The following is a 22,120-nucleotide window of genomic DNA, read 5'->3' as shown; positions in this document are numbered from 1 at the left end:
TTAGATTTTGAGCTGATATTCATGGATTAGTATTTTCCTCTTCACAATCTATCAACCGCTCAAATCTGCAGATACAAACACGAACAAAGTGGGAAAGTTGAGTGCCAGCAGGCAAAAGATCCTATCCAGTTCATCCTCTGCCCAGCGCAGGTCACACACAAGTGCCTCTCTGGCTCTCTCCCCTTCCCAAGGTCTCCCTGCAAGGTGAACAGCATCCCAGAGGAAGTAGCCACGTCTAAACAGCACTGAACAAATCCTGCTGCTTCCTCAGCTTCCAAAAAGTACTGCTCCCTTACAGTCCCCAAACCCAACCTCCATGGGGGACAGCCACCTAGTGCCTACCGAGAGCGACCGTTTCCATGGACTTGAGGCTCCCACCACTAACCCAGGTCCCCGCGCTCTCACCGGTCTCCTGGCTCCCCACCCAGCCCACTGTCCTGGGCCCAATTTGGGGCAACCGCAGCCGGGACACCTCTGTTTGGGGTTCTTTGTTCGCGGCCCCTCCTTGTTCTGCTCTTAACCGTGCTCCCAGCAGCCCCCGCCGGCGCACGCGACCTGCAGGAAAGTTGCTCCCGAGCTGCGGAGGGGCGTCATCGCTTCCTAGCAACGCTCCTAGCAACCGGGTAACATCTGCTCCCTCTGGTCCAATGCGAGCCGAGAAGAGCCGCGCGCCCGTCTCGCGTTCTGAAACCGGAGTGAGAGGCGCTTCAGAGACCGGAGGGACGGACCTGCAGGAGCCAGGCTGCCCGCCGAGCTACAGTTGTCGCCGCTGTCGCCGCCACTGCTGTCGCTGTCAGCTCCCGTCTGAAGAGTGACATCGCCGCAAAAGTAGAAGGGAGCTGTGGACCCCGCGCCGTGCCCAAACAGGTGCATGCGCTGTCTCCTGGTGAGTGGACCAGTTCGCAGGGTCTATCAGGAACCGTCCTGCGAGGTGCCTCCCTTTGAGGTTCAGAAAAGACTCGGGTCATTGAGGGGGAGGTTATGGGGACGTGTTCCAGGATCCCACCCCGCCTCCAGCCGTTGGAAAGTGGCCAGCTGCTGGTCCCCCAAAACCTGCTTTTATTATTATTATTAAATCATGGTATTGGTTCTTGAGGATCTCCCTGCTATCACTGTTAGGTTAGTGGTCAGAAGTTTTCAATCCTTGTTTTTCCTTTGCCTTCACTGCCTATGTACGGCTGGGAGAGCTAAAAGCTCTAAGCGCCCTTAAGAAGGCTGTGGTTAAGGCTAAAATGACATAGTGTAGTCTCAACTAAATTGAATCAACACGTATGGACAGCAACGTTCTTTTTAGTTCTTCCTCTGGAAAGGGTCCATTTGGCCAGCGGTTCACTGCCTCTCAACCTTCTGAAAAGTAACCATAGTAACTCACCTCTCTTTTGATGGGATCCTCCTTATTGGCTGCCTATCTTCCTTTGGAAAGCTCATCTCTCTAAATATAGAAGATGATGAGATCTGTAAGCATACATCCATGTAGAAACCGTGCAGTTAAACATGGCCCTTTAGAGACAAACTGTCCTTAAAGACAAAGGGGCATTTGGCTATTTCAAATCTTGTGAGAAAGAGTATGTATTCCAGAAAAAGACCAACTGACTCTGTTTTGAGTTAACTGCTGCTTTGTTACTTTAGAGGGAATACTTCCTGAAATTATACAAAATCTGGCATTTAGAAACAAATGAAGGATATCCGACTCTGATTTTTTTTTAAAGATCAACCTACTGATAATCTTCCAAAAATAATCACTCACGTAAATCAACTGGTGAGATCAATTGTCTGGTTATTTCCACATTTCTTAGGATAGTTAAGATTCCTCATGTTTAAACTTAAGTCTGGAGAACACTAAAGTGACCGTGCATGTTTGAGGTTTGACCTCACTCAAACATCGTAGTGTCCTCTGATTGCATGCTTTCTCCTGACCTGATAACCAGTTCATGTGAATTCAGTTCTGACTTGTCCGATGTTATTTGTGTCTGTCTCCTTGTTTCAAGATCTCAGGTAACCATTCATGAGCCTGAGGCTGTGAGAAATGCTCGCTGTGCAAAGGGGAACTCTCATCAGATTTTCTGAAGCTGCCCTAGAAATACACTTTTTAGATTGAGTCAGCATTACCAGGTAATCACTAGCTTAAAAGAAATTACTGTCTAACTATGTATCCAGAGAAATAAATGCTAATGCAGCATTACCATAACTTCTCAGATCAATAGACGGAGTTGTTTATATAAATGGTTGCTGGGTAGAAGTCAATAGAGGTTTTCGGTATAAACGACATTTGTGGGCTGGCAGATTCTCCTCTCAGACTCATGTGAATAGGGTAGGCCACATTAGGTAGCCTGGCTCTGGGAATATGTCAAGTGAAGCCTTCTGAGCACACTGGCGCCCGTCTGGATGAAAGAAATGAACTCTCCAAGTTGCAAAAAGAGGTTGTGGTGATATTTTCAATTTAATTTGCATTAAGATCATGATGATAGATACCTATCAGCATTAAGCACTTTGCACTCAATTTTTAAGAGTGAATATGGTCTTTAAATGAACATTCAGCTCTCTAGCACTGTGTAACATTCATGTGTGCTGAGCTATCCATGTGTTCCTGGAGGTAGTCTAGCAAACTACTATCAAGTTCATAAAAATATACCATGCTACATTTCTCCCCATTCCTTGCCTCCCTGTATAAAAATAAGGAGTTGAAGTTTTTCTATACAGAAACCTACTTGAAAATTTACTCTGGTCTTGGGGTATAGATTTATGAATCTATAGCCCACTATCTCTGGAGTCACTTATTAAAATATCTGTAGTTTAATAATTCTAAGCATTAAAGATAACCATTTGAACCATCAAGACTTATTGGGTTCAGTAGCCTTAGTAATGCCCACCCTAATTCCTTCTGTCATAGTTACCATATTTTATGGGGAGAAACAAATCCAAGACCAATGAGATTTACTGTCTTCCTGCTATGAGAAGTGTGTAGAGTTCTTCTATTCATGCCATCAATCTTAGGAAAGTTTTAGTAAAGAAGCCACAATTTTTCATTTATGTATATGCATTAGTCTTGTGCATTAGTAATTCATATACATCATCTCTTATGTAATGTGAAGAGAAGTTTAAAAATTGTTCAGTGTCCTTTAATTTAGGTGAGCTAGTCTGGTCTTTCATTGAGACTACTGCTGCAATCAAACAAGTCAAATGAAAGAGTTCTTAAGTAATTTTGATTCTATCATGAATGAGTAATATGCAGAAGATACTCTGCACTCTTGATGAAGAGACGTGCTTAAAAAGCTATTCATCAGAAAATGTTCTCATAGTATTTAATTATAAATAAATAAAAAATAAATCAAATTATATTGTAATATAAAAATCTACTCTTAGAGACACTGGTGGATCCACAATTAGAGTGACTCTACCCATGAATAAAAAATGGATAGTTTTTGTGGAAATTTTTATCATTTAAGGATCTAGTTACCCTCGTCAGTGCAAATGCTGGCTATAGATGTTATGGCTTATGAAGTGACATGTACTTAGGAATATAAAGCTTAGATTAACTGAGATCCAGCAGGTTAAAAATGAAACCAGGTCTAATTTCAGCCTTCTTTCTTCTTATGCTTATTGTATTTGGAAGCTCTTAGATATGTATGAATATTCATGTTCAATTTTATTTTGAGGAACTTTCATAGGATTTACAAGATGCCTTAAGCACATTGAAATGTTTGAAATTTTAATAAAAGAATGAAACCCTTGCCTCTACACCTGAGTTCTCTACTGTTGACTCATGTCAGTTGGTTTTAGCAGTCAAAACACTGACATTCCAACAATACTTTAAAGCCAAAGAATAATCAGCTCAGATTGTGTTTGTCAAAGCAATACCAGCTTCAGAAACCCAGAAAAAAAGCTAAAATAAAATCGCTCTGTCAGAAACAGAGGAAGGAATAAATTGACCAAAATTACTCGGCACTAAAGTTAAGAAAGAAAAGTCTACTTCAGGAGACTTTGGGAAAGAGCCAATCCTTGTCCATTCTCTTTATTTTTTTTTTAAAGAAAATAAGTTGCCAATACATTACTATTTTCCCATTTTAGTCTAACACAATAATTTTTAGTTGTTTTCTTTTTTCTCTAATTAAAGTCATAGAAATGGACCAATATAGAACTGTCCTGCTTACTACAGTAATTCTCAGTGGGGTAGTAGGAAGATATTAATGAAAAGCACTAAGTAACTAGTTGTGTCTAGTATTTTAATACACTTTTATATTTAGAAAACAAAAGACTCGTTCTTATAAATTATACAAGGTAAAGTGAGCCAAGGTCTTCTTAATAGTAGAGATACAAGAGTCTTCTAAATAACAGTGTTCCCTAGATGGAGAGGAGGGATAAGTGTGAAGCTGGGAACTCTGCAAGGATGTATCAGACTATCTGATGGATTTTAAGTGCTTATCAAAAGGGACCCTGGGTAAGACATCAAGAAAAGCTGGAGATTTTGCACAGAGAATTTAGGATTTGGGGGCTTGGGGATTCAATTCTTTCCCCGGGTGCTGTTTGCTTTATCAGTTTATGGCTTGCTTTCTCCACATGTAATGTGGAGGATAAAATCATCTATTGACTTTAGTAGATTGTCTGAGCAATCCAACAACACAATTTAACCTGTATCTCTTTAGAAGATAGACTCCCTGTGAATGAAGATTATTTCACTCACTCCCAGGTGGAAATACAAATCAGCCAGCTTGAGTGAGGCCAGACACTCGAACAATTCCAAAGCAAAATCTCGTATATTCTTAATGAGTGAATTTAATGGTTAGTTCCAGCTTGTGTTTTTCTGCAATCCTTCTTGGCTACCAGGAGCAATGTTGACCTGGATAGATGTTTTTGTTGATACCCCCAAACATAAGGTGGCGATGTTGATAACAAAATGCAAGATTAGGGCTGAGGATGTAGCTCAGTGTAGAGTGCTTGCCTTGCATGAGCAGGCTTTTCCTCTCCCAGTGAAAGATGACTTGACTGATATAGATTAGGCACTTTCCAAAAAGCCACTGTCATCCATAGGTTAGTGAATAAAGCTCTCCTGACTGAGCACCCACCTTGGGTACCTAAGGAAGTTTACAGTATCTAAATATTATTGGCAAGATATTTCTTGGAAGACATATCCAGCAATGTGTTTGACTGGCCAATTTTCTTTCTGATTCATTACCACTTTCTAAATTGAATTGTATAGATAAAGTGAGTATCAGCTCCACCCCAAACAAGGAGTGCACTTTTGGAGGGCATTAAATAGCAGAATCTACCCAAGATGCTTACTGCCCTTGGTCTGTAATTAGTAGGGCTAAATTTTTGGAAAGTTGGCTTTGATGCAGCATCTAAGGTAACTTCATTATTAGCTGGCTGGTCATATCTCATTTAATGGTGTTCTCTTTGGTTCAGAGACCACTGCCAGTGGAATAAGATGGGCTTGTGGAACTGCTGATGTTCTGTTTAATAGTCCATGCCCATGCTTGTGGCTTTACCAAGGGGCATGGAATCTCATACCAGACAACACTGCTAGTATCTTCATAGTCATTGCTGTCTGTATCTCTGAAAGTCCTGAAGGAAGTCTTCCAGCATCTCAACTTGTTGGTAATTCTAAATTGCCAATAAAGTCAATATTGTGCTTGGATTAGATGACAAATTTGAAGAAACAGATTGCTCCATTGATTCAGAGATAAAAATTGGCAATGGGCTCTGCTCCATACAACATAATTATACAGAAAGATGCTGGGCAAGGGCTTATGAGGGAAAGGTAGCTGAGGGAGCACTGTATAATGTATACACATGTAAGTAAATGTAAAAACAACAAAATAAAACTTAAAAAAAATGAAAACAAAGCAAAAGGTCTGCAGAAGGCAGAGCGTTACAGCTGTGAAATTTTACCAGTCTATCTTCATGGATACAATTAGGAATGTTTTATGCAATCTGGGCTTAACACTAAAGGGAGGACAAACGTCCTATATATATAACATAATGCTGCTAAGTAGGATATGTATTTACGATTTAAAAAATGAGGTCACTGCAATAATGACACGCACCATTTACTGAACAGAAACATGGGCATATGTGATAGGCACTGAAGGGTTTTTAAATGTCATCTATCTATTTGACATGCGACTCGATGAGTTTGATGTTGTTTCTCCATTTAATAGATGAGAAAACTCAGGTTCTTTGAAGTGAAGTATCTTGCCCAAAGACACTAAGCAAACAAATCATAGAGCTGGTATTTGAACTAGTACTGTGGGACAGCACTAGAAATTTTTGCTAAAACATTTTAAACCATGAAGCAAGACTGCAGAATGTGCTAACAGTGACAGATGAGATAACTCCTGATAAACAAAAGTGGTCACAGCCCTCTGGAAGATGTCTGATAGTTTTCCCACCAGGAAGGCATTATTTAGATAGATAGGGACACTTATATTTTTAAAGGCTTATACCAGGCCAACACCAAGGAGAAATCAATAAGAGACTGTAAATCTGAGATAATGCTTTGTCTACAACATAAGTCAGTTACTGATCTGAGACATAATCTACCCTCCTCCTCCCTCCATTGACCAGCCTCCACCTTGTCTGTCTGTAGCTAAGATGCACACATTTAATTGGATAGAATTAACTTGGGCTTTGCAATGTGTTGACTGAAATGCTGGGGAGAAAATGAAAACTCTACTAAAATTAAGACATGTTAAATACATCACTACTTCACCTTCTCTTGAGATTTTTCTTTGACTAAGAATGGGTTAGTATGAGAGGGGTTGTTCTTTTACTGTTGTCTGTTCTCTCAAAGTGTTTATAAATTAATTTGGTGATGATATTTCCTTAATGTACTGTCCCTGGACCGTGTACCAAATGAAATCTCTTGATTTCAATAACAGGATTTCAGTTGTCTGGAGGCAGAAACAGAGCAATAAGGAGGAGCATTTAAGCAATCATTTGTAATTACATTTTAAACATTTATTTGAAGAAATATGTATAAATCATACTGCTAGAACACTAATGACGGGTAGGCACTCTGATCTGTAATTTTTAATTTGTTGGAGTTTTATATTGTGAAATGCACTGAGTCTGGCACAGATATTTTGTGTGCCCAGAGGTTATAGTATTAAAACAATTTTAACATTCAAGCCAGCTTTAGCCATTTCACCTTCAGAGACAAATTTAGGCTCAGCCTAATTCAGTTGTATAATTTATATACTGTTCTCAGAGCTCAGAACACTGACTGTAAAGACAAAGTCGTTTTACCCTTTCTTGTCTATTTTATCAGCTTTATTTGTGTCACAGGTTGGGATTGATTTTTTTAGTTATAGAAACATGATAAGCATATTTATACATGCTAACTAGATCACAACAAGTGAACTTCTTTGTATATTCCAATTAACTTTAATTAATTATCCAGATAATTGTATGGATGTCTCAAAAACGATTTACATTTCCTTCTTGTATGATCAATGGCCATAAACCAGAAATATTTTCTTGGAGCGCTTATGGAATTTTGTACTATGTTTTTGGCCATTAAAAAATGTCTTCTTGTAGTCTTTCAATTGTCTAATTACAATCTAGTGTCTCTGGGAGGCAAAGTGATCGAAAGAGCTTTAGGTCAAAGGTAGGCCAGGCTGGTGTTTGCTTCTGTGGATTGATCTGTGCCTGTTGGTGCTTATAAGGACTGATTTGATTGAGTGCTTAGTATATGCTAGGAATGGTGCTACTTTCCATGAATTATTTCAGTGGTGCTACTTTCCATGAATTATTTCAGTGATCTTATGAGCCAGTATATTTCTATCCCCACTTTCCAAATGAGATTTGTGGAGAGTTTATACAATTTTCTTAAGGGCTCATGACTAAGAAGAGGTAGAGCTGAGTTCAAAGAGCTGCTTCCACCTACTTCAAAACTCCAACTCTTAGCCACACCCCAGACTGTAAGTCCTAGGACTCTTCTGAGCCAGTTTCCTCAACCATGCACGGAGGAGGCTGAACCAGATGATCAATAAATAGTTTCCAGCTCTGAATTTTTGAGTTCAAATCCAGCAAGAAAACAGATGTAGGAGCTTATGTTTGATATATATTTTAGCCTAAAAGTGGCTAAAACCATCCTCCAAAATTTAATGTGGAAAACATTGAAAATAGCTAAACAGCCGGCGAGGAGGTAATTGCCAAACTGATACCAGCTGTGAAAGCTTTTCAGCATTACAACAACCCATGGGGGTGTTTTTTAAAGAGCAATAAACTAAGTTACTAAGTGTGTTGCCCATGGAGAAGCTGAGTCTCAAATCTAGACCTTCCGAGAATTTGCTCTATATTTTCAGGGTCTGATTCTGTATCTTAGGGTAAGTGCTTGAACATAGCCAGACAGGATCTTTATGAACTTTGGAATATTTGCCTTGATCTGTTAAATAAAATATCTCCTGTGGGGGTTCACTTGGGCGACAGAACAATAAGTCTACTTGACATTTGGTTCTCCAAGCTTCAATCTGCCGTCTCTTGTATCTTTCATTAAAAGCTTTATAATTGGTTATAAATGCTATAAACATTCATTACTTAGGAAGATAAAATGAGCATTTAAAAAGGTATATCTATATCTCTATATCTATCTATCTATGCTTATGATAAATTTACTCTTCTCATTTCCAAGTCTTCCCTTCACAAGAATAGTTCACTGGATCTTACTAAAAAAAAAAAAGAAAGAAAAGAAATTAATGACCTGTCCAGCTACAATTCTAATAACAGCCTTTGATGCTTCTTAATGTGAATCCAGGAATTCCTGTTGAAAAGTGACTTCATTCTTTATTGTTTAGTTAAAATGTGCTCTGGCTTTGTTCATGACACTAAGGCATCTAAGCCAGTATAGGAAGCAATAACAATAACAACAAAAATCAATCAAGCCAATTGCTTGGCATTCTGACCTTAAGACAATCAATAGATTGATGGATTTCAACTTGGCTTTTTTGCCAGGACAAGTACACTTGCCTGATGCTCTAACATACAGGTTCTCAAAATGCGATTCTCAGACCAGCAACATGGGCATTATCTGGAAATGTGTTTAAAATGTGGATTTTCCACTGCAGACTGACCGAAATTGCAGGGCTGGGGCCTAGCAACTTATTTTAATGAGTGCAACAGGTGATTGGGATGCTCACTAGCATTTGAGAACAACATTACACCAATGAAACCATTTAAAAAGAAGTAGAAAGAATTATCACAAAAGATAAGCAAAGTGTTGTCACCTAATTATTCGATTAAACCCTTTAAAAGTATTTCTTACAAAATGCAGTTTGCTAAAAAAACAGTCCTGAGAAAACTTGGCTTACTAATGCTTTGTTTTTCAAATAACCAATTTTGTTCTCTTTTTCTTAACTGTTTGAAGTCAGTGAAAAATCCAAGTAATCTGAGTTTTGCTTATTAAATTCAGGGATTGTGTACATATAACAGCAATTGCTATCTTTGCTTCGATTGTAAATTATCATTACAAATCAGTCTTTGTTTTTAGGTTTGATTCCTTTAACAAAACATATCCACTTTAAGACTCGCTTGGGTTTATAATCCACAGTGCAGTGATACCAGTGAGGATTTGGAATAGTTAAGGAGTGACTTTTAGCTTTCCTGGGTTAGTCAGGAAACCATCCAGCTATAAAAAGCTATTCTTGTAGCTTTATATAGATTTATACAAATGCCGCCAAGTTAGAGGAAAAACTAAAACAGCTAGCTTCTTGAGAAAAAAAAATATTTAATATTTAAGGTTTAAAAAATTTAAGATTTTTAGAGGAAAAGCATCAGATGTCTTACCATAAGTTTTATTTAAACAACACATAATAAACTACTCATTATTTTGTGAATTGAATGGTTCCAACCCAGAAATATTTGAGTGTATGAAATAAAAGTAATACAAATTGTTTAAATATGAGCTTTCTTTCTGGCCTGGCCCCCTGAGGTTGAATGATTACTGAACTCCACTCAATATTTGCTTTCTAAATTCATTCATTATTTTGAATTGGAAGTTTGTCTTTAGAAGGGTGAGGCGGCTTCCTTTCTATGATATGAACGCCACCTAGAGTACATCCTAGGAACTTCCTTAAAACCAAATGATTTCTGGAACTCTTTTAAACTGTTCTTCCTTAAACAAGTCAATTAACAACTTAACACTTTGGAAGCTACATCTATAGATGGAGAAAGAGAGCTACGAATACTTTAAAGAAGTTCCCTGTTATAAGACCTCAGGATAGTAGCAATAGTATTGTAAAGAAGAAGAAAATGGTTTTCACTTTCAGATAATACCAGTCAAGTCCCAAGTCTCCTCATTTACTTATCACTGACCTCCATTAAGCCATGTGTCAGGATGATGGTTATACTGTTACACCATCACAGTTATTTCCTTTAAGTGTACTCGGGTCATCAACCATTATGGTGATTTGATTAACTCAGTATTATTAAATTCCCTCTGTGTATTAGGCAAGTTTAAGTAAAAGAATGATGAAAATTCACTTATCTCTTCCCATTACATTTTGTGTATCAATTTCAAATTTGGGTGTTTTGACATTAAAAAGCACAAAATTAAGCAGATTATTGGTATTTGATTTCTGATGGGCTGTATAAGGAAATAAAAATAAGTCTCTGATCTAGACCATCTATTTTGGGTCTGAATGTGGCATTTTTCTGCCCATGGTCTTTTCAATCATAGGACAGTTGCCAATGACTGCATCACCGTATTCAGTGATGAAAGAATGGCAATTTCTGGGGTCCCCAAATTCCTTTTTTTACAAATAGAATTTATATTATAAAATACTTTTTGCCACAGTAACATCTGACCTTTCTCCAATTCTTTTATTTGTTTAGCTTATCCAACAAAAGTATTAACATATTCATTAACAACGTCGAAAGTAGCCTACTTTAAGAGAAAATATGCAGAAGAAGAAGATTTACATCAAGATTACCATGGGTATTTTCCAAAAGTAAGAATTTACTTATTGTATTTTTTAAAAGCTTCTGAATGTCCTCAGTAGTAAAGAGCTGTAATTTTCACTGTTCTACGTGCAGAATAAATGATTGTGTTTGCTTTCTAGCACCTGATATTACCTGAGGACAGGACTTGCATTCTCAAACTTTCCCTGGAGAAGCTCAGGTTTCTAGAAGACCCCGAAATCTACTTAAGAAGGTCCGTGTTAATTAACAACTTGCTGAGGAAGATACACCTAGAGACGGAGAAAGAGAGCTATGAATACTTTAAAGATGCTCCCTGTTATAAGACTGCTTATTCTGATACAAGAAAACGGCTGAAGTTTATGGTACAGGAATGCTGTTCCCAGTCTCTCTATTACGAAGAGCTGCATTCGTATCATATTGTGCCTTACGCTTCGGAGAATGCTATCTATGGAATGGGCTACACTAGCAGCCACTTGGAGCAAAATTCTCAGTTGCTTATTTATAAAATGAATTAAAGTAACTGTTCAGTTCATTGATACTTTGTTTCTAAATGCCTGACCTGTTATAGTGAAGATGTTAACATAAGGCACTAATTACCAGTGCACTTGATATCAAAGATGAGCTGCATGCTAAATTGATTGGAGAGAACCATGGTTATGACTCACCAGCCCCTAGTGCCATCAAATTGAATTGAAAATATGTCCACTTATCATAAATCAGTGAATTAGTGTGTTAGAATCAAAATTTTCTTTTAAAGAGATGACGTGCAGGAAAAGACCTATAGTAAGCTGTTAGATGACAACCTTAAAGCCCCCATTTCCAAATTCTGCCACTCTTATTGCAAAGTAACAAAAGGTAACAGATTAAACTGATAGTGTTGTGTCCTTGAGGATTAAGCCTGGAATGAATCTAATTTTCTATAAATGATAAGAGGAAGAGTTAATTCTTTCTGAAGTGCTTTGGCTTGTCAAGCATTGTGCCAAAAAATTGTTTGATGCTGCTCTCCTTTTATCATTAGTGGCTGTCCAAGAAGGAGCAAGCATAGACTGCAATTTACTTGCTGAATGTAACAACCAGATTATTCCAAACTGATCCATTTTATTCTTTTCTAGGCTTTTTTTTTTTTTTTGGCGGGTGGTGGGGGAGACTTTTCTCTTTAAAAATGAAATTTAAAGAAATAGTATTGCACATGTGTTTATCTTTCAGTTCTAGGGATTGGTTAAACCTTGTGTTGGGTCTTTAAGTATGAGTTTAAATTTCATTTATGGTGTTTTTTTTTATAGGCTGTGAAGCTCAGGAAAAGAGCAGGCTGTTAAACTATGTTTTTAAGGGGTTGATAATTTTTAAAAACCTTATCTGCAAAAGTTGGTGAGAACAGCAGAAATTCTACATAAAGTTATTTCTTCATCTGGCTAGGAGTGCATTTAAGGCTGCCTGGATGAAACTTTGCACTGATTTTTTTGTATAATAGTTGATCATTTGCTGTTTGACAAAATGTTTCAGAATGCCTTTGGTGGTGAAGCTCAGATAAGTCCCTCTATTTTACAATTTGAAAGATAATTATTTAACAAGTTGGATGGATGCATGAAATTGTTTGAAGTGACTCAGAATGTTCTTTGAGGTTTGAGTGAGATGTCTGACTTCAGTGTCTGGAGCCTTTGTTCTATGAGCACATCATTGAAAGAATTGTCATTAATTGATGAAACAGATTGGAAAAACTAGGTGCCAAAGGTGTATTTAAGGAAATACCAAAGACTCAAAGATGAGTGTTAGGAAGACTATGATAGTGAAGATAAGAATCTAAAACAAGAATTGCACAGGATACACAAGAGTATTGTTAAAGGGTTTCAAAATGATTTGCGTGCTAATGTGCTTTCAGAGTATTTTGTACATAATAATTATAATCAAGGACGCTACTTTAAATGAAGATATTACCAGCTTTTGGTAATCATATGCCTTGCAATTTAAATATGGTGACTTTCAACAAAGTATCATCTCAAGTTGAAAACTGACTTGTAATGGCCTTCCATTCAAGAGAATTTTGGTTTTTGTTTTGACTCAATACTTGTTCCTTCTAATGAATCACCAAGATGATTAACACAGACACATTTGGTATAGAGGATATTGGTGCCCTAACTAGCCTGCATTGTTGAAGACCACATATACATATAATTAATAAAAATGCCAGGCTTGTATTTAATTGCCCAATCCAAATTAGGAAAAATGCTTTAGAAGAAACTGAAAAATTATAATTGAAGTAAAAATTTAAAGACAATTTAGTATCAATGGCAAGATAGCTTTGAAATTCAGATATAAATATTTAAAAATTAATTTAAGGGCAAAATTTGACACCAAGTTTAAAATTTTTATTTCATTACTTATAAGAGACCTTATTTCTCAGAATATTTCTTTCAAAATATAGATTTATTTAAAAATGGGGATACTCTAAAACTCCAAATTTGATAGGAAAATGATGCTATCATATAACTTTAAAAATAGAATTAGTTCTCTAATACTTTTTACTGAAATGAAACTTTGGCTTGGTTTAGGATAGTGTTTCTAAGAAAAAGACACCAGTGCTAATAATTGCAACTTATAAAAAAGGCCACATATTGAAATTGATTGAGAATGGGAATATTCACACTTTGGAATAGAAATGGAAGAGAGAGAAAAATTATCAAGACGCTGTGAAATTGTAATATTTATTGTATGTCAGAAACCTTAAACGACAAAATTCTTAGGCAAAGAACCAGTAACAGATGTAAAAATCTGTTTTATTTGGTGACATTAACTGAGCTCACTGACTTACACACTCATATGGAGAAAAAGAACTGTCTTAGAAACCAGTGGTACTTATGAACATGCTTTTTTTTTTAAAGAATGTGTTCATTTTAAAACAGGTTATTTTAAAATAAGTTTTAGGGCATTTAATTTTTTTCCAATAAACAACGCATAGATAAGGAGTTGACTAATGTTACCTTCATTTTTTTTTTTAATGTATTTACAGCTGGGTGTGGTGGTGCATATCAGTAACCCCAGCCTTTGCGAGGTTGAGGCAGGAGGATTTCAAATTTGAGGCCAGCCTGGGCTACAAAGCAAGATTCTGTCTCCAAAACAACCCATTGTATTTAAACTCTGTAAATTTGTCTGAGTGAACCTCTAGATTACTGTGATTTTTATCATTACGAGCTGATACATAGAGAGACCCTATATAGGTTTGCTCTGTTCCATTGTGGGAGAAGCAAAAATCTGTTACAATTGTTTTGGACCTGATGTCTTTTCTCTGGTGACAGTCTTAGGATAAAGAAAGCTGAGATGGGAAATCTGAGTGCCTTGGGGAAATGTTGATCACTCTTGTGGATGCCCAGCCAGTCCCTTTGCCTAGTAGAGATGAATGTGAAAAAGGGAGAAGAAGAAAAATGAAGGGAAAAGGAAAACAGGCATGCTGAAACATAAGGAGGAGGCCTAACTTTTTACTTCATGGGGTGGGTGGTGGTTGCTTGCTGCATTCAATTTTTCCCCAGTGTCCACTGTATAACAAAATACCTGCTATCTGCAATGTGTTGATACTTTCTTTCACTCACAAATGATGTATCTGGCACAGACACTATTTGAAATGTGGTATTATTGCAAAATGCTCCTAAAACTGAAATCTCTGGGTGGATGAGGAAAGGAAAAATAGAAAATAATGAAGCTGGGGAAATACTAAATGTTGAGTATGTGTAAATGGATAAGCTCAAATGTATGATCTCAATGCATTATCTATTTTCAGTGTACATCCCAAGATTTAGCAAATTCAGTGCAAGAGGACTTGAAAGTAATTGCACCTTACCACCATTTATTGAGTAACTATTATAAGCCAAATGCTACGCCAGTTTACTGAGAGGAGAAGAATAGGGATAATTTGGTTATATCATAAAAAGTAAGAGCTCTTTATTAGAAGCAGCACCTGCATTTCTCTTTCCCAAGCTAGAATGGTTATTAAACATTTGTCTCCAAAGTGTCTGTAGGTGAGGAGATGCACAGGGAGGGGGAAGGTCTACTGACCCAGAGCAGAGAATGGAAGGAGTGCATACATTATGCTTTGCAGTATGCTTTATATGTGCAAGTGTGATAGAAAGTCATTATCACACAGGGAAAGTATGAGCCTTAGCTCACATCTGGGACATCCCTGTGTGGGTGGTAGGGAGACAAATATACATATAAGCCAAGTTCTCCTTTCTTCACTGCTCTAGCTTCATGTTCTTTTACATGGCAAATCAGGTTAATGATAACGTCATGGAAACTTTTAGTGGAGAAACAGAACTGGTAAACCATAGCCTGAAGGTTGTATAAGGTGTGTGCAAGGTCAGAGAGGCAGCCTTCCTTCATTTGCCTTGTGCTGGTAAATTGCTTGAGTTAAGCTCAGGATTTCTTAACACCTGCTACCAGAGCCATCTTCTTTCTGACGCATTAGCTTCTACTCTGAATCACAGCTGAATCCCCAATCTTTGCAGACCAAAAAGTGGAAGTTATTGTCTGTTCATCTCCATTCTTGTCCCCTAACATTGACACTGATAATTGGCGGAAAGCAACAATTTGAAGTCCTGGCTGAACTCCTTTGAGAAACAGTTTCCAGAGTGTATCATACCAGAATTCACCACAGTGACATGATCATTGTTGGCTGGACACAATTCTTTAAAAATGACTATACTTAGTCATAATTGTCAACTAAGGTTATCTTCATGTTTCTGGAATTCAATGTAATACTTGCATATGTTTTGCTAAAGAGAACACTTTATGTTGGAAACGATGGGAACTTGTACATAACTAATTTAACAGTTTATGAATATTCGTGTACTATGTCAATTCAATTTACATATTCTTTATTCTCAAACTTCATTACTATACATCAGCAACATGACAAGTGTCAAATTTTTAAAAGTGGATCATGTCTATAACTTGGTTAAATATTTGGAGCAAATTTTCCTCTTTAAAAGTAATTCTATCTTTCCTCAAGGTTTAGTCTATAGTTCAGTGGATTGAGAACATTCCTGTATTTTAGCACTTTTTGGAACTTCTTGACCATAAATTCACTAGGAATCTTATTAAAATGCAGATTCCTTTTAGTAGGTCTAGGACAGGATCTGAGAGTCTTCACTTTACAAATCTCCCAGGTGACATGCTTTTGACTACACTTTTGAGTCACAAGATTCTCTGTCACTTGAAAAGGAAAATGTCTTATTCAAGCCTTATCCCCATACTTTTAAAGAATTATTATTTTCCATAATTTTTTTTAAAGAAATAAGCAAAAAGTAAATACTATAATGTCATAAAACCAGTTTTCCAAATTTGCCACAAATATTACAATACTCTTAAAATACATAGTAAAGTATTTCTGTTAAAACATTTTATCTACACCAAACTCAGAAAAGGAACATGGATACAGTCATGTCGCATTTTTATCAGTCAGGAAATGACGCATGGTAAATTTCTCCTCTTTATTACACCCAGATAAGGCAGCTTTATTTGGTAACATGAGAGCAAGTGTGAAACTGTTCAGTATTAACAAGAATTTGACAATCTCTTGCTTGGACAAATCTGAGAAAATCTTACAAAAACATTTTATATTAAATTCAGAATTCTGAGCAGCTATGTGGGCTGAAGATATCAGTGAACCTGAGCTAGAAAATGGCACCCTGTTGGTTCTTCCACTTTTTGTCTTGAACTCTTTTTTGAGCTTTGTTCTATGCGAGATCCCACCCCTGCTTTGGACTGTTTTTCTTCAGTTGTTGGGGGTCTCAGTAAGCCATGGAGGTTCAGTGTAAATGACAGAGTCATATAAGTTGTCTAATTTGAGCATGCCAAGTGATTTTTGTCAGGCCCTCTTTTGGTCATAAATTTTCGGTATAGCTATTGTGAAATATAGTGTCATAAATTTGTCCTAAACCATTAATGAAGGAAGAGAAGCAGAAATTCAGTTCTGTGGGAATGCATTCAAACATGAAGCAGATGGTGTTCTACACATTTATTTGGGAAAATGTGTATCTGTTACATAATCTAAAATATGTCTTTTTCACATTTAAAAATATTTGGGTCATGGTTTAAAGTTTTTATTGGATTGTTTTTTAAACTGAGAGGAAGAAGAAAGGTAACTGTATTTTAAAACATATTTGACATGTTACTAATAAAATTTTATTTCTGGTGAAATATAGGTGACTTTGTTAAGTAGGGGTGGGGGGGATCCTGAACTTTTGGCAGCTGTTTGTGTCTTTTACTTTTAAAGGTCTTATTTAAAAGGCATATGGCTATATTTCTTTCAGCAGTTTGTTTTCAATACGAAGTTTGCTTAAGGGGTTGGAAGACATTCCCAGTATTGTAACACATTTTCTTCACTCAAACTGACCCTGAGATGGCTTTCAGGTAGCATGAGTCATCAAAACCATGACTGAACTCACTCTCTTTAGGAATTATTTAAACATTCTAATGGTAAATCTCAGAGTCTGAGATGGTTGCTTTTCCCTGTAGGAATTAGCAGGTGTGCACTTTGCTTCTTGGTGGATAAACCAGGTGAAGTAGGCAGGTAGGATGTACCAGAGCAACTTTGTTATCGGCTTTGGAAACTAATGACTGAGAAGTCCCTATTATAAACCAATAATATGTGTGGGACACAAGTGTCTAGTGTAAGGTATTTCCGAACAAAGAGCATTTTTTCTGTGTACATTCACACAGCTTGATTAAGTGTACAGTTATTTCATAACCCAGGGACAACTGACTCATGTAAATGACAGAGAATTTCATGTATGTGTTAGTAGAAATTTAAACACATACAGGTAAATACATCTAAGATGGCAATGTCAAGAGGCAATTGGTCTCTTCCAGGAGTGAGGGAGCAACCCTGCATAACATGTATGTGTGTGGAGAGTGTCTGGTATGTATTTGGTGTTAAGACATGGCATTGTCCAAGGACTCAGTTTTATTGGTCATAAATTTTGTGTTTTTTAATTTGTATTCTATTTTAAATGAAAAAATACTTTTCTTGCCTGTTGAAGATTTATGGAACACACACACACAAACACACCCAAAAAACACCACACACTGTAGGTGGATGACCTTCTTTATCTATTACTACTAATAAGTAAATGAAAGAGTGACTACCCAGATGCTTCTCTCAGTAAGCTTCAAATCTGTGTAAGACTGTTTATGAAGACAACCAAATTTTAACCTCAAAGTGAAGTTCTACCAAACACACACAAAATGGGTTTTATTACCTTTCTCCTCTTCTTGCTGTCTCCACCTCCTTTTACTCATTCCTGTCTGTGGCCTCTATTTCTGACTTGATTGCTGTCACTGCAAATGGTTACACATCTTTGCAAGCTGTACTGCATACATTTTAATGAACCATTGATTAAATCACCAGCCATTTCTTCATATTGTGGTTGTTTTTCTTGTAATTCTTCCATGAGTTCTGTAGTGTGAGAACTAACCCAAACATTCACTTATCTGGAAGTTATTTTTACTGTTGCCCCACGGATTTTATAATTAGAAATGTTTGTAAATAGTATACAATTGACAAATGCTGGGTCAGCTCAAGTTACAGAATTATAATTACTTTCCTCATAGTAAATGAAGAGATATAAAAAACTGGTTATTAGTTTACACATACAAGTTAGAACACATTTCCACTATGACAGTTATTGTCATAGTATTATGTTTGTAAGGAAGTCAAATGCACAAGTTTTATCTGTTGTCTGATGTACTCTTTTTCATCAGTTTGTGATACAAAATAGGTGATAATTCTTTAATTATCAAATTAAAAGGACTTCATCCTCACTTGACCTCATTGGCTGGAAGTCCTTTCATTCTCGTAGGAAAGCTCACTCCCAGGTGTTCCAGGGCCACGTCCACTGGTTGTCAGCCAGCTGTACCTGTCAGGTGGCCAACCTTGTCTTCAGACACTGGCTAAAGTGTCAATGTGACATCATCATGGAAACCAGGACTGTCAGGGCAAGGCCCTTACTTCTTGTGGCCACTGTGAATAAGGAACTCTTTCCTTATAATGGAATCTTTTCCTGATTGCCCTATTTTTTTTTAAACAAAAACACACACAGGCTAAATAAATTTTCATGTCAAACTCCCCAAGGGAAATTTCTCCATTGTTATTAAATAATTAAGGAATTTAAATAAACCAGCAACTGCTGTCTCTGTTTAGCTTTCAAAATAAGGCAAGTACAAAAACACTTTGCTCTCCTGTAGTTGATAGGCCATTAGGAACAGAAGAAAGCACACACTAAGTAGTTCTCTGTGTCTGGTTTGAATTATGTACACTTTCCCGGATCCCTGCATAATTGAATGGCATTGAATTGATGCCATCAGCATAGACGGGGAGACTCTCCTCCTGGGAATGAGAAGCAGTCAAGCTGTAGAAAGGCAGAATCATAGAAGCAACCTGGACAGCGGGTACAAATGCAGCAGGGACTTAGTATTTATTTCTATATTTAGAAGAAAAGAACCCTGGGCACCAACCCAAAACAGACAGTGTTGTTGTTTTTCCCTTCTCTGAATTTGCTCTAAGGGTGTGAGTGCCTTTCTAACAGATGGATGAAATGATTTCTATGCTTACTTGCATATTGAACAGTTATTTTCATTGGTTTGATTTCATCTGAAGAAACTTTTATATATCTTTACCTATTACTGACCTACTATTTTATAAATTTGTGTCCTATTACCCTGGAACAAAAGCCCAGTAATAGTCCTAGAAGTAGAATTAGACATCACCTACGAGACTTTGGGTGATGCCCTCAGCCAAAAGCATGACTGTAGTCATGGAAAAAATGCTTCTGGAGATGAGGGGGATGCACACTTTATGTAACTGAATTATAATATCACAGTGTTTCAGTAATAGTTCTAACCCTCTCATATCCAGCCTTTTCCAAAAATCTCTGCCTGTAAAACACATCCCAGAAAGCCAGTCTGTAGGCTAGTTATGGACATTTAACCTTAACTTCCCATCCAAGTATATAAGAAAAATACTACATTAAATCTTGCTTTTATATGGGTATCTCTTGTTACCTGAATAATGAAAAGTTATTTTTAAAAGTTGGCTTCTGTACTTTTGCTTATCTCAGGCAATGGTTCTCAGAGACTGGCTTCTCTTAGGTATCCATTTGTAGATTCATGGAACCAGCTGACTATTACCTGGGATACTGAGTTTTTAAAGAGACTGCCTTAGCCCCAACAGACTAGACTAGGAATAAAAAAAATGTACACAACAATCTAAATAAAAATGGATTTCTCTAAATTGTATGAGAAATACAGAATTTTGCTATGAAAGAATGAAGAGATACTATCTCGTTGGGAAAAACAAAGATAAGAATTGATGAAAGAATAGAGTTCAGCAACAGTTTGAAGAAAGGGCAAGATTTTAATAGGCAGAGAGGGCAGTCAATGACCAAACGGACAGAGTTGGGAAAATGGGGGTGGAATTCAAGCACAGGGTATTTGAAGCCAAGCAATGAAAAATGAGGCTGTCAAGTAATTAGTGAACATTTATGGAAGGCTTTGAACACCAGGGTGAAGCATTTGAATGCTCTTTGGTAGAGGATTGTGAACCATTGATCATTTTTAGTAGCACTTGAGACGTTTAGTCTTGCAATAGTTTTTGATATATTTGAAAAAGGACACAGATGGAGGAATGATGAAGTACTTATGGTAGTTGGCAGATAAAGGAGTAATGTGATGAATGGAAGTAGCAAAGATAATGATGAGACACATGTGATAATGACGTGGCAATGTTTGCGTCTGGAGGGTGCAGGAGAAAGAGTAAAGGTTAGGTAACCCTAAGGTGCATGCCTGCCTTTTCCAACACTGTAACCACTAGCCACATGTAGTTGCTTAGCACTTGAACTATAGTTAATCTAAGGTGAGATGTACTGTGTCAATAAAACTCTGGATTTCTAAACATTTTACAACAAAGAATGTAAATATTGTCATATTTTTATATTGATTGCAAGTTGAAATGCTAATATTCAGCATATATTCAGTTTAATAAAAAATACTTAGAATTAATTCAACCTGTTTCTTTTGCAATATTTAGTGTGACTAGTAGAAAGTTTAAAATGTAGCTCACACTCTATTTCCGTTGGACCAGTTGTGTTTAAATCCTAGACAACTAGGACAAGGGTGGACCATTAACAGACATTAGAAAAGGAAGAGTAGGAGCAAGGGAGGGATCACATCAATTCCAAGTTCAACATGTTAGTCAGAGTGCACCATTTAAGTGGAGGGTCAAACTGAGCAGCTGAAAATATAAACCTGGGCTCAGGACAGGGTTGAGTGGAAGAAGCAGATAGAAAATCAGCTACTGAATCTTCCAGAAATACTACTGACAATGAGTCAACGATATTATATCATATTAGTTCATGGTAAATCATTTCCCCTAACAGACCTCTTACCATTCAAGATGGTATATGTGGACCTCTTTGAACTTCCATATGGATCTTTCTGCTTGCAAAGTTCTTTCTCATTTCCAACACCCATAGGAACAGATGACTTACAAGGTTCTGCAGACTTGTGATGGAGTGTGAGGTGAGCGTATAGGGTACAAGGTATTGCCACAATTATGATTAAGCTGATCATTGGGATTTATTGATCTGAATTTATATTAACTCTCAGGACAATCACTGCATTTGTTTTGCAGTAGTAAGGAGACTACTACATGACTTTATATTTGTGTGAACATAAAACACCTTTAGACAGTAAGATTCCTCCTTTGATCTTGGTACTGAGAACTAAGCCTAATAATTTAGAACCCCATGCATTTTTGGTCTAATTTTATTGTCATCTCTTCCATTAAATTCTCTTGAATTCCTCTAACTAGATAGATTCTTTTATTTTGAAACCTTTTTATTATTTTGTGTCAGTCTCTCTCTTCATTGTCTGCCTTGTATTGAATCACCTGATTACATATCTCTCTTCTTTTCTAGACTGTGTGGTCCCTGGATAGAGACCATGTATTTATCTTCCCTAAAGTACTTAATTTGCCTTATTACTATGCTTACTGAACTGAAATTAAAATATCTATCATTTGTTGAATACTTAATAAGCTTTAAGTATTTAATTTACTTCTTACCAACCATGAGTTACAGTTCATTGTTTTCCAACTTATAGACAAGGAAACAGGTAAAAGTATTAAGAAAACTTGTCCACTGTCACCCAGCTAGTA

At 36.9% G+C, this 22,120-nt stretch overlaps 1 protein-coding gene across 1 annotated transcript; it reads left to right on the top strand.

Moving 5' to 3' along the window:
- Positions 1 to 359: 359 nt before the first annotated feature.
- Positions 360 to 18,329, top strand: LOC109675008 (uncharacterized). Its single transcript, XM_074066966.1, has 4 exons — positions 360 to 642; positions 701 to 886; positions 10,831 to 10,946; positions 11,058 to 18,329. Exons 1-4 carry the CDS (start codon positions 360 to 362, stop codon positions 11,430 to 11,432), a joined length of 960 nt encoding a protein of 319 aa, XP_073923067.1. The 3' UTR covers positions 11,433 to 18,329.
- The last annotated feature ends 3,791 nt before the right edge of the window (positions 18,330 to 22,120 follow it).

Source organism: Castor canadensis, chromosome 3 (genome assembly GCF_047511655.1).
Source record: "Castor canadensis chromosome 3, mCasCan1.hap1v2, whole genome shotgun sequence".
Classification (NCBI taxonomy): Eukaryota; Metazoa; Chordata; class Mammalia; order Rodentia; family Castoridae; genus Castor; species Castor canadensis.
The sequence above is the reverse complement of the archived record's forward strand: the minus strand, read 5'-3'. Positions and strand labels throughout refer to the sequence as shown.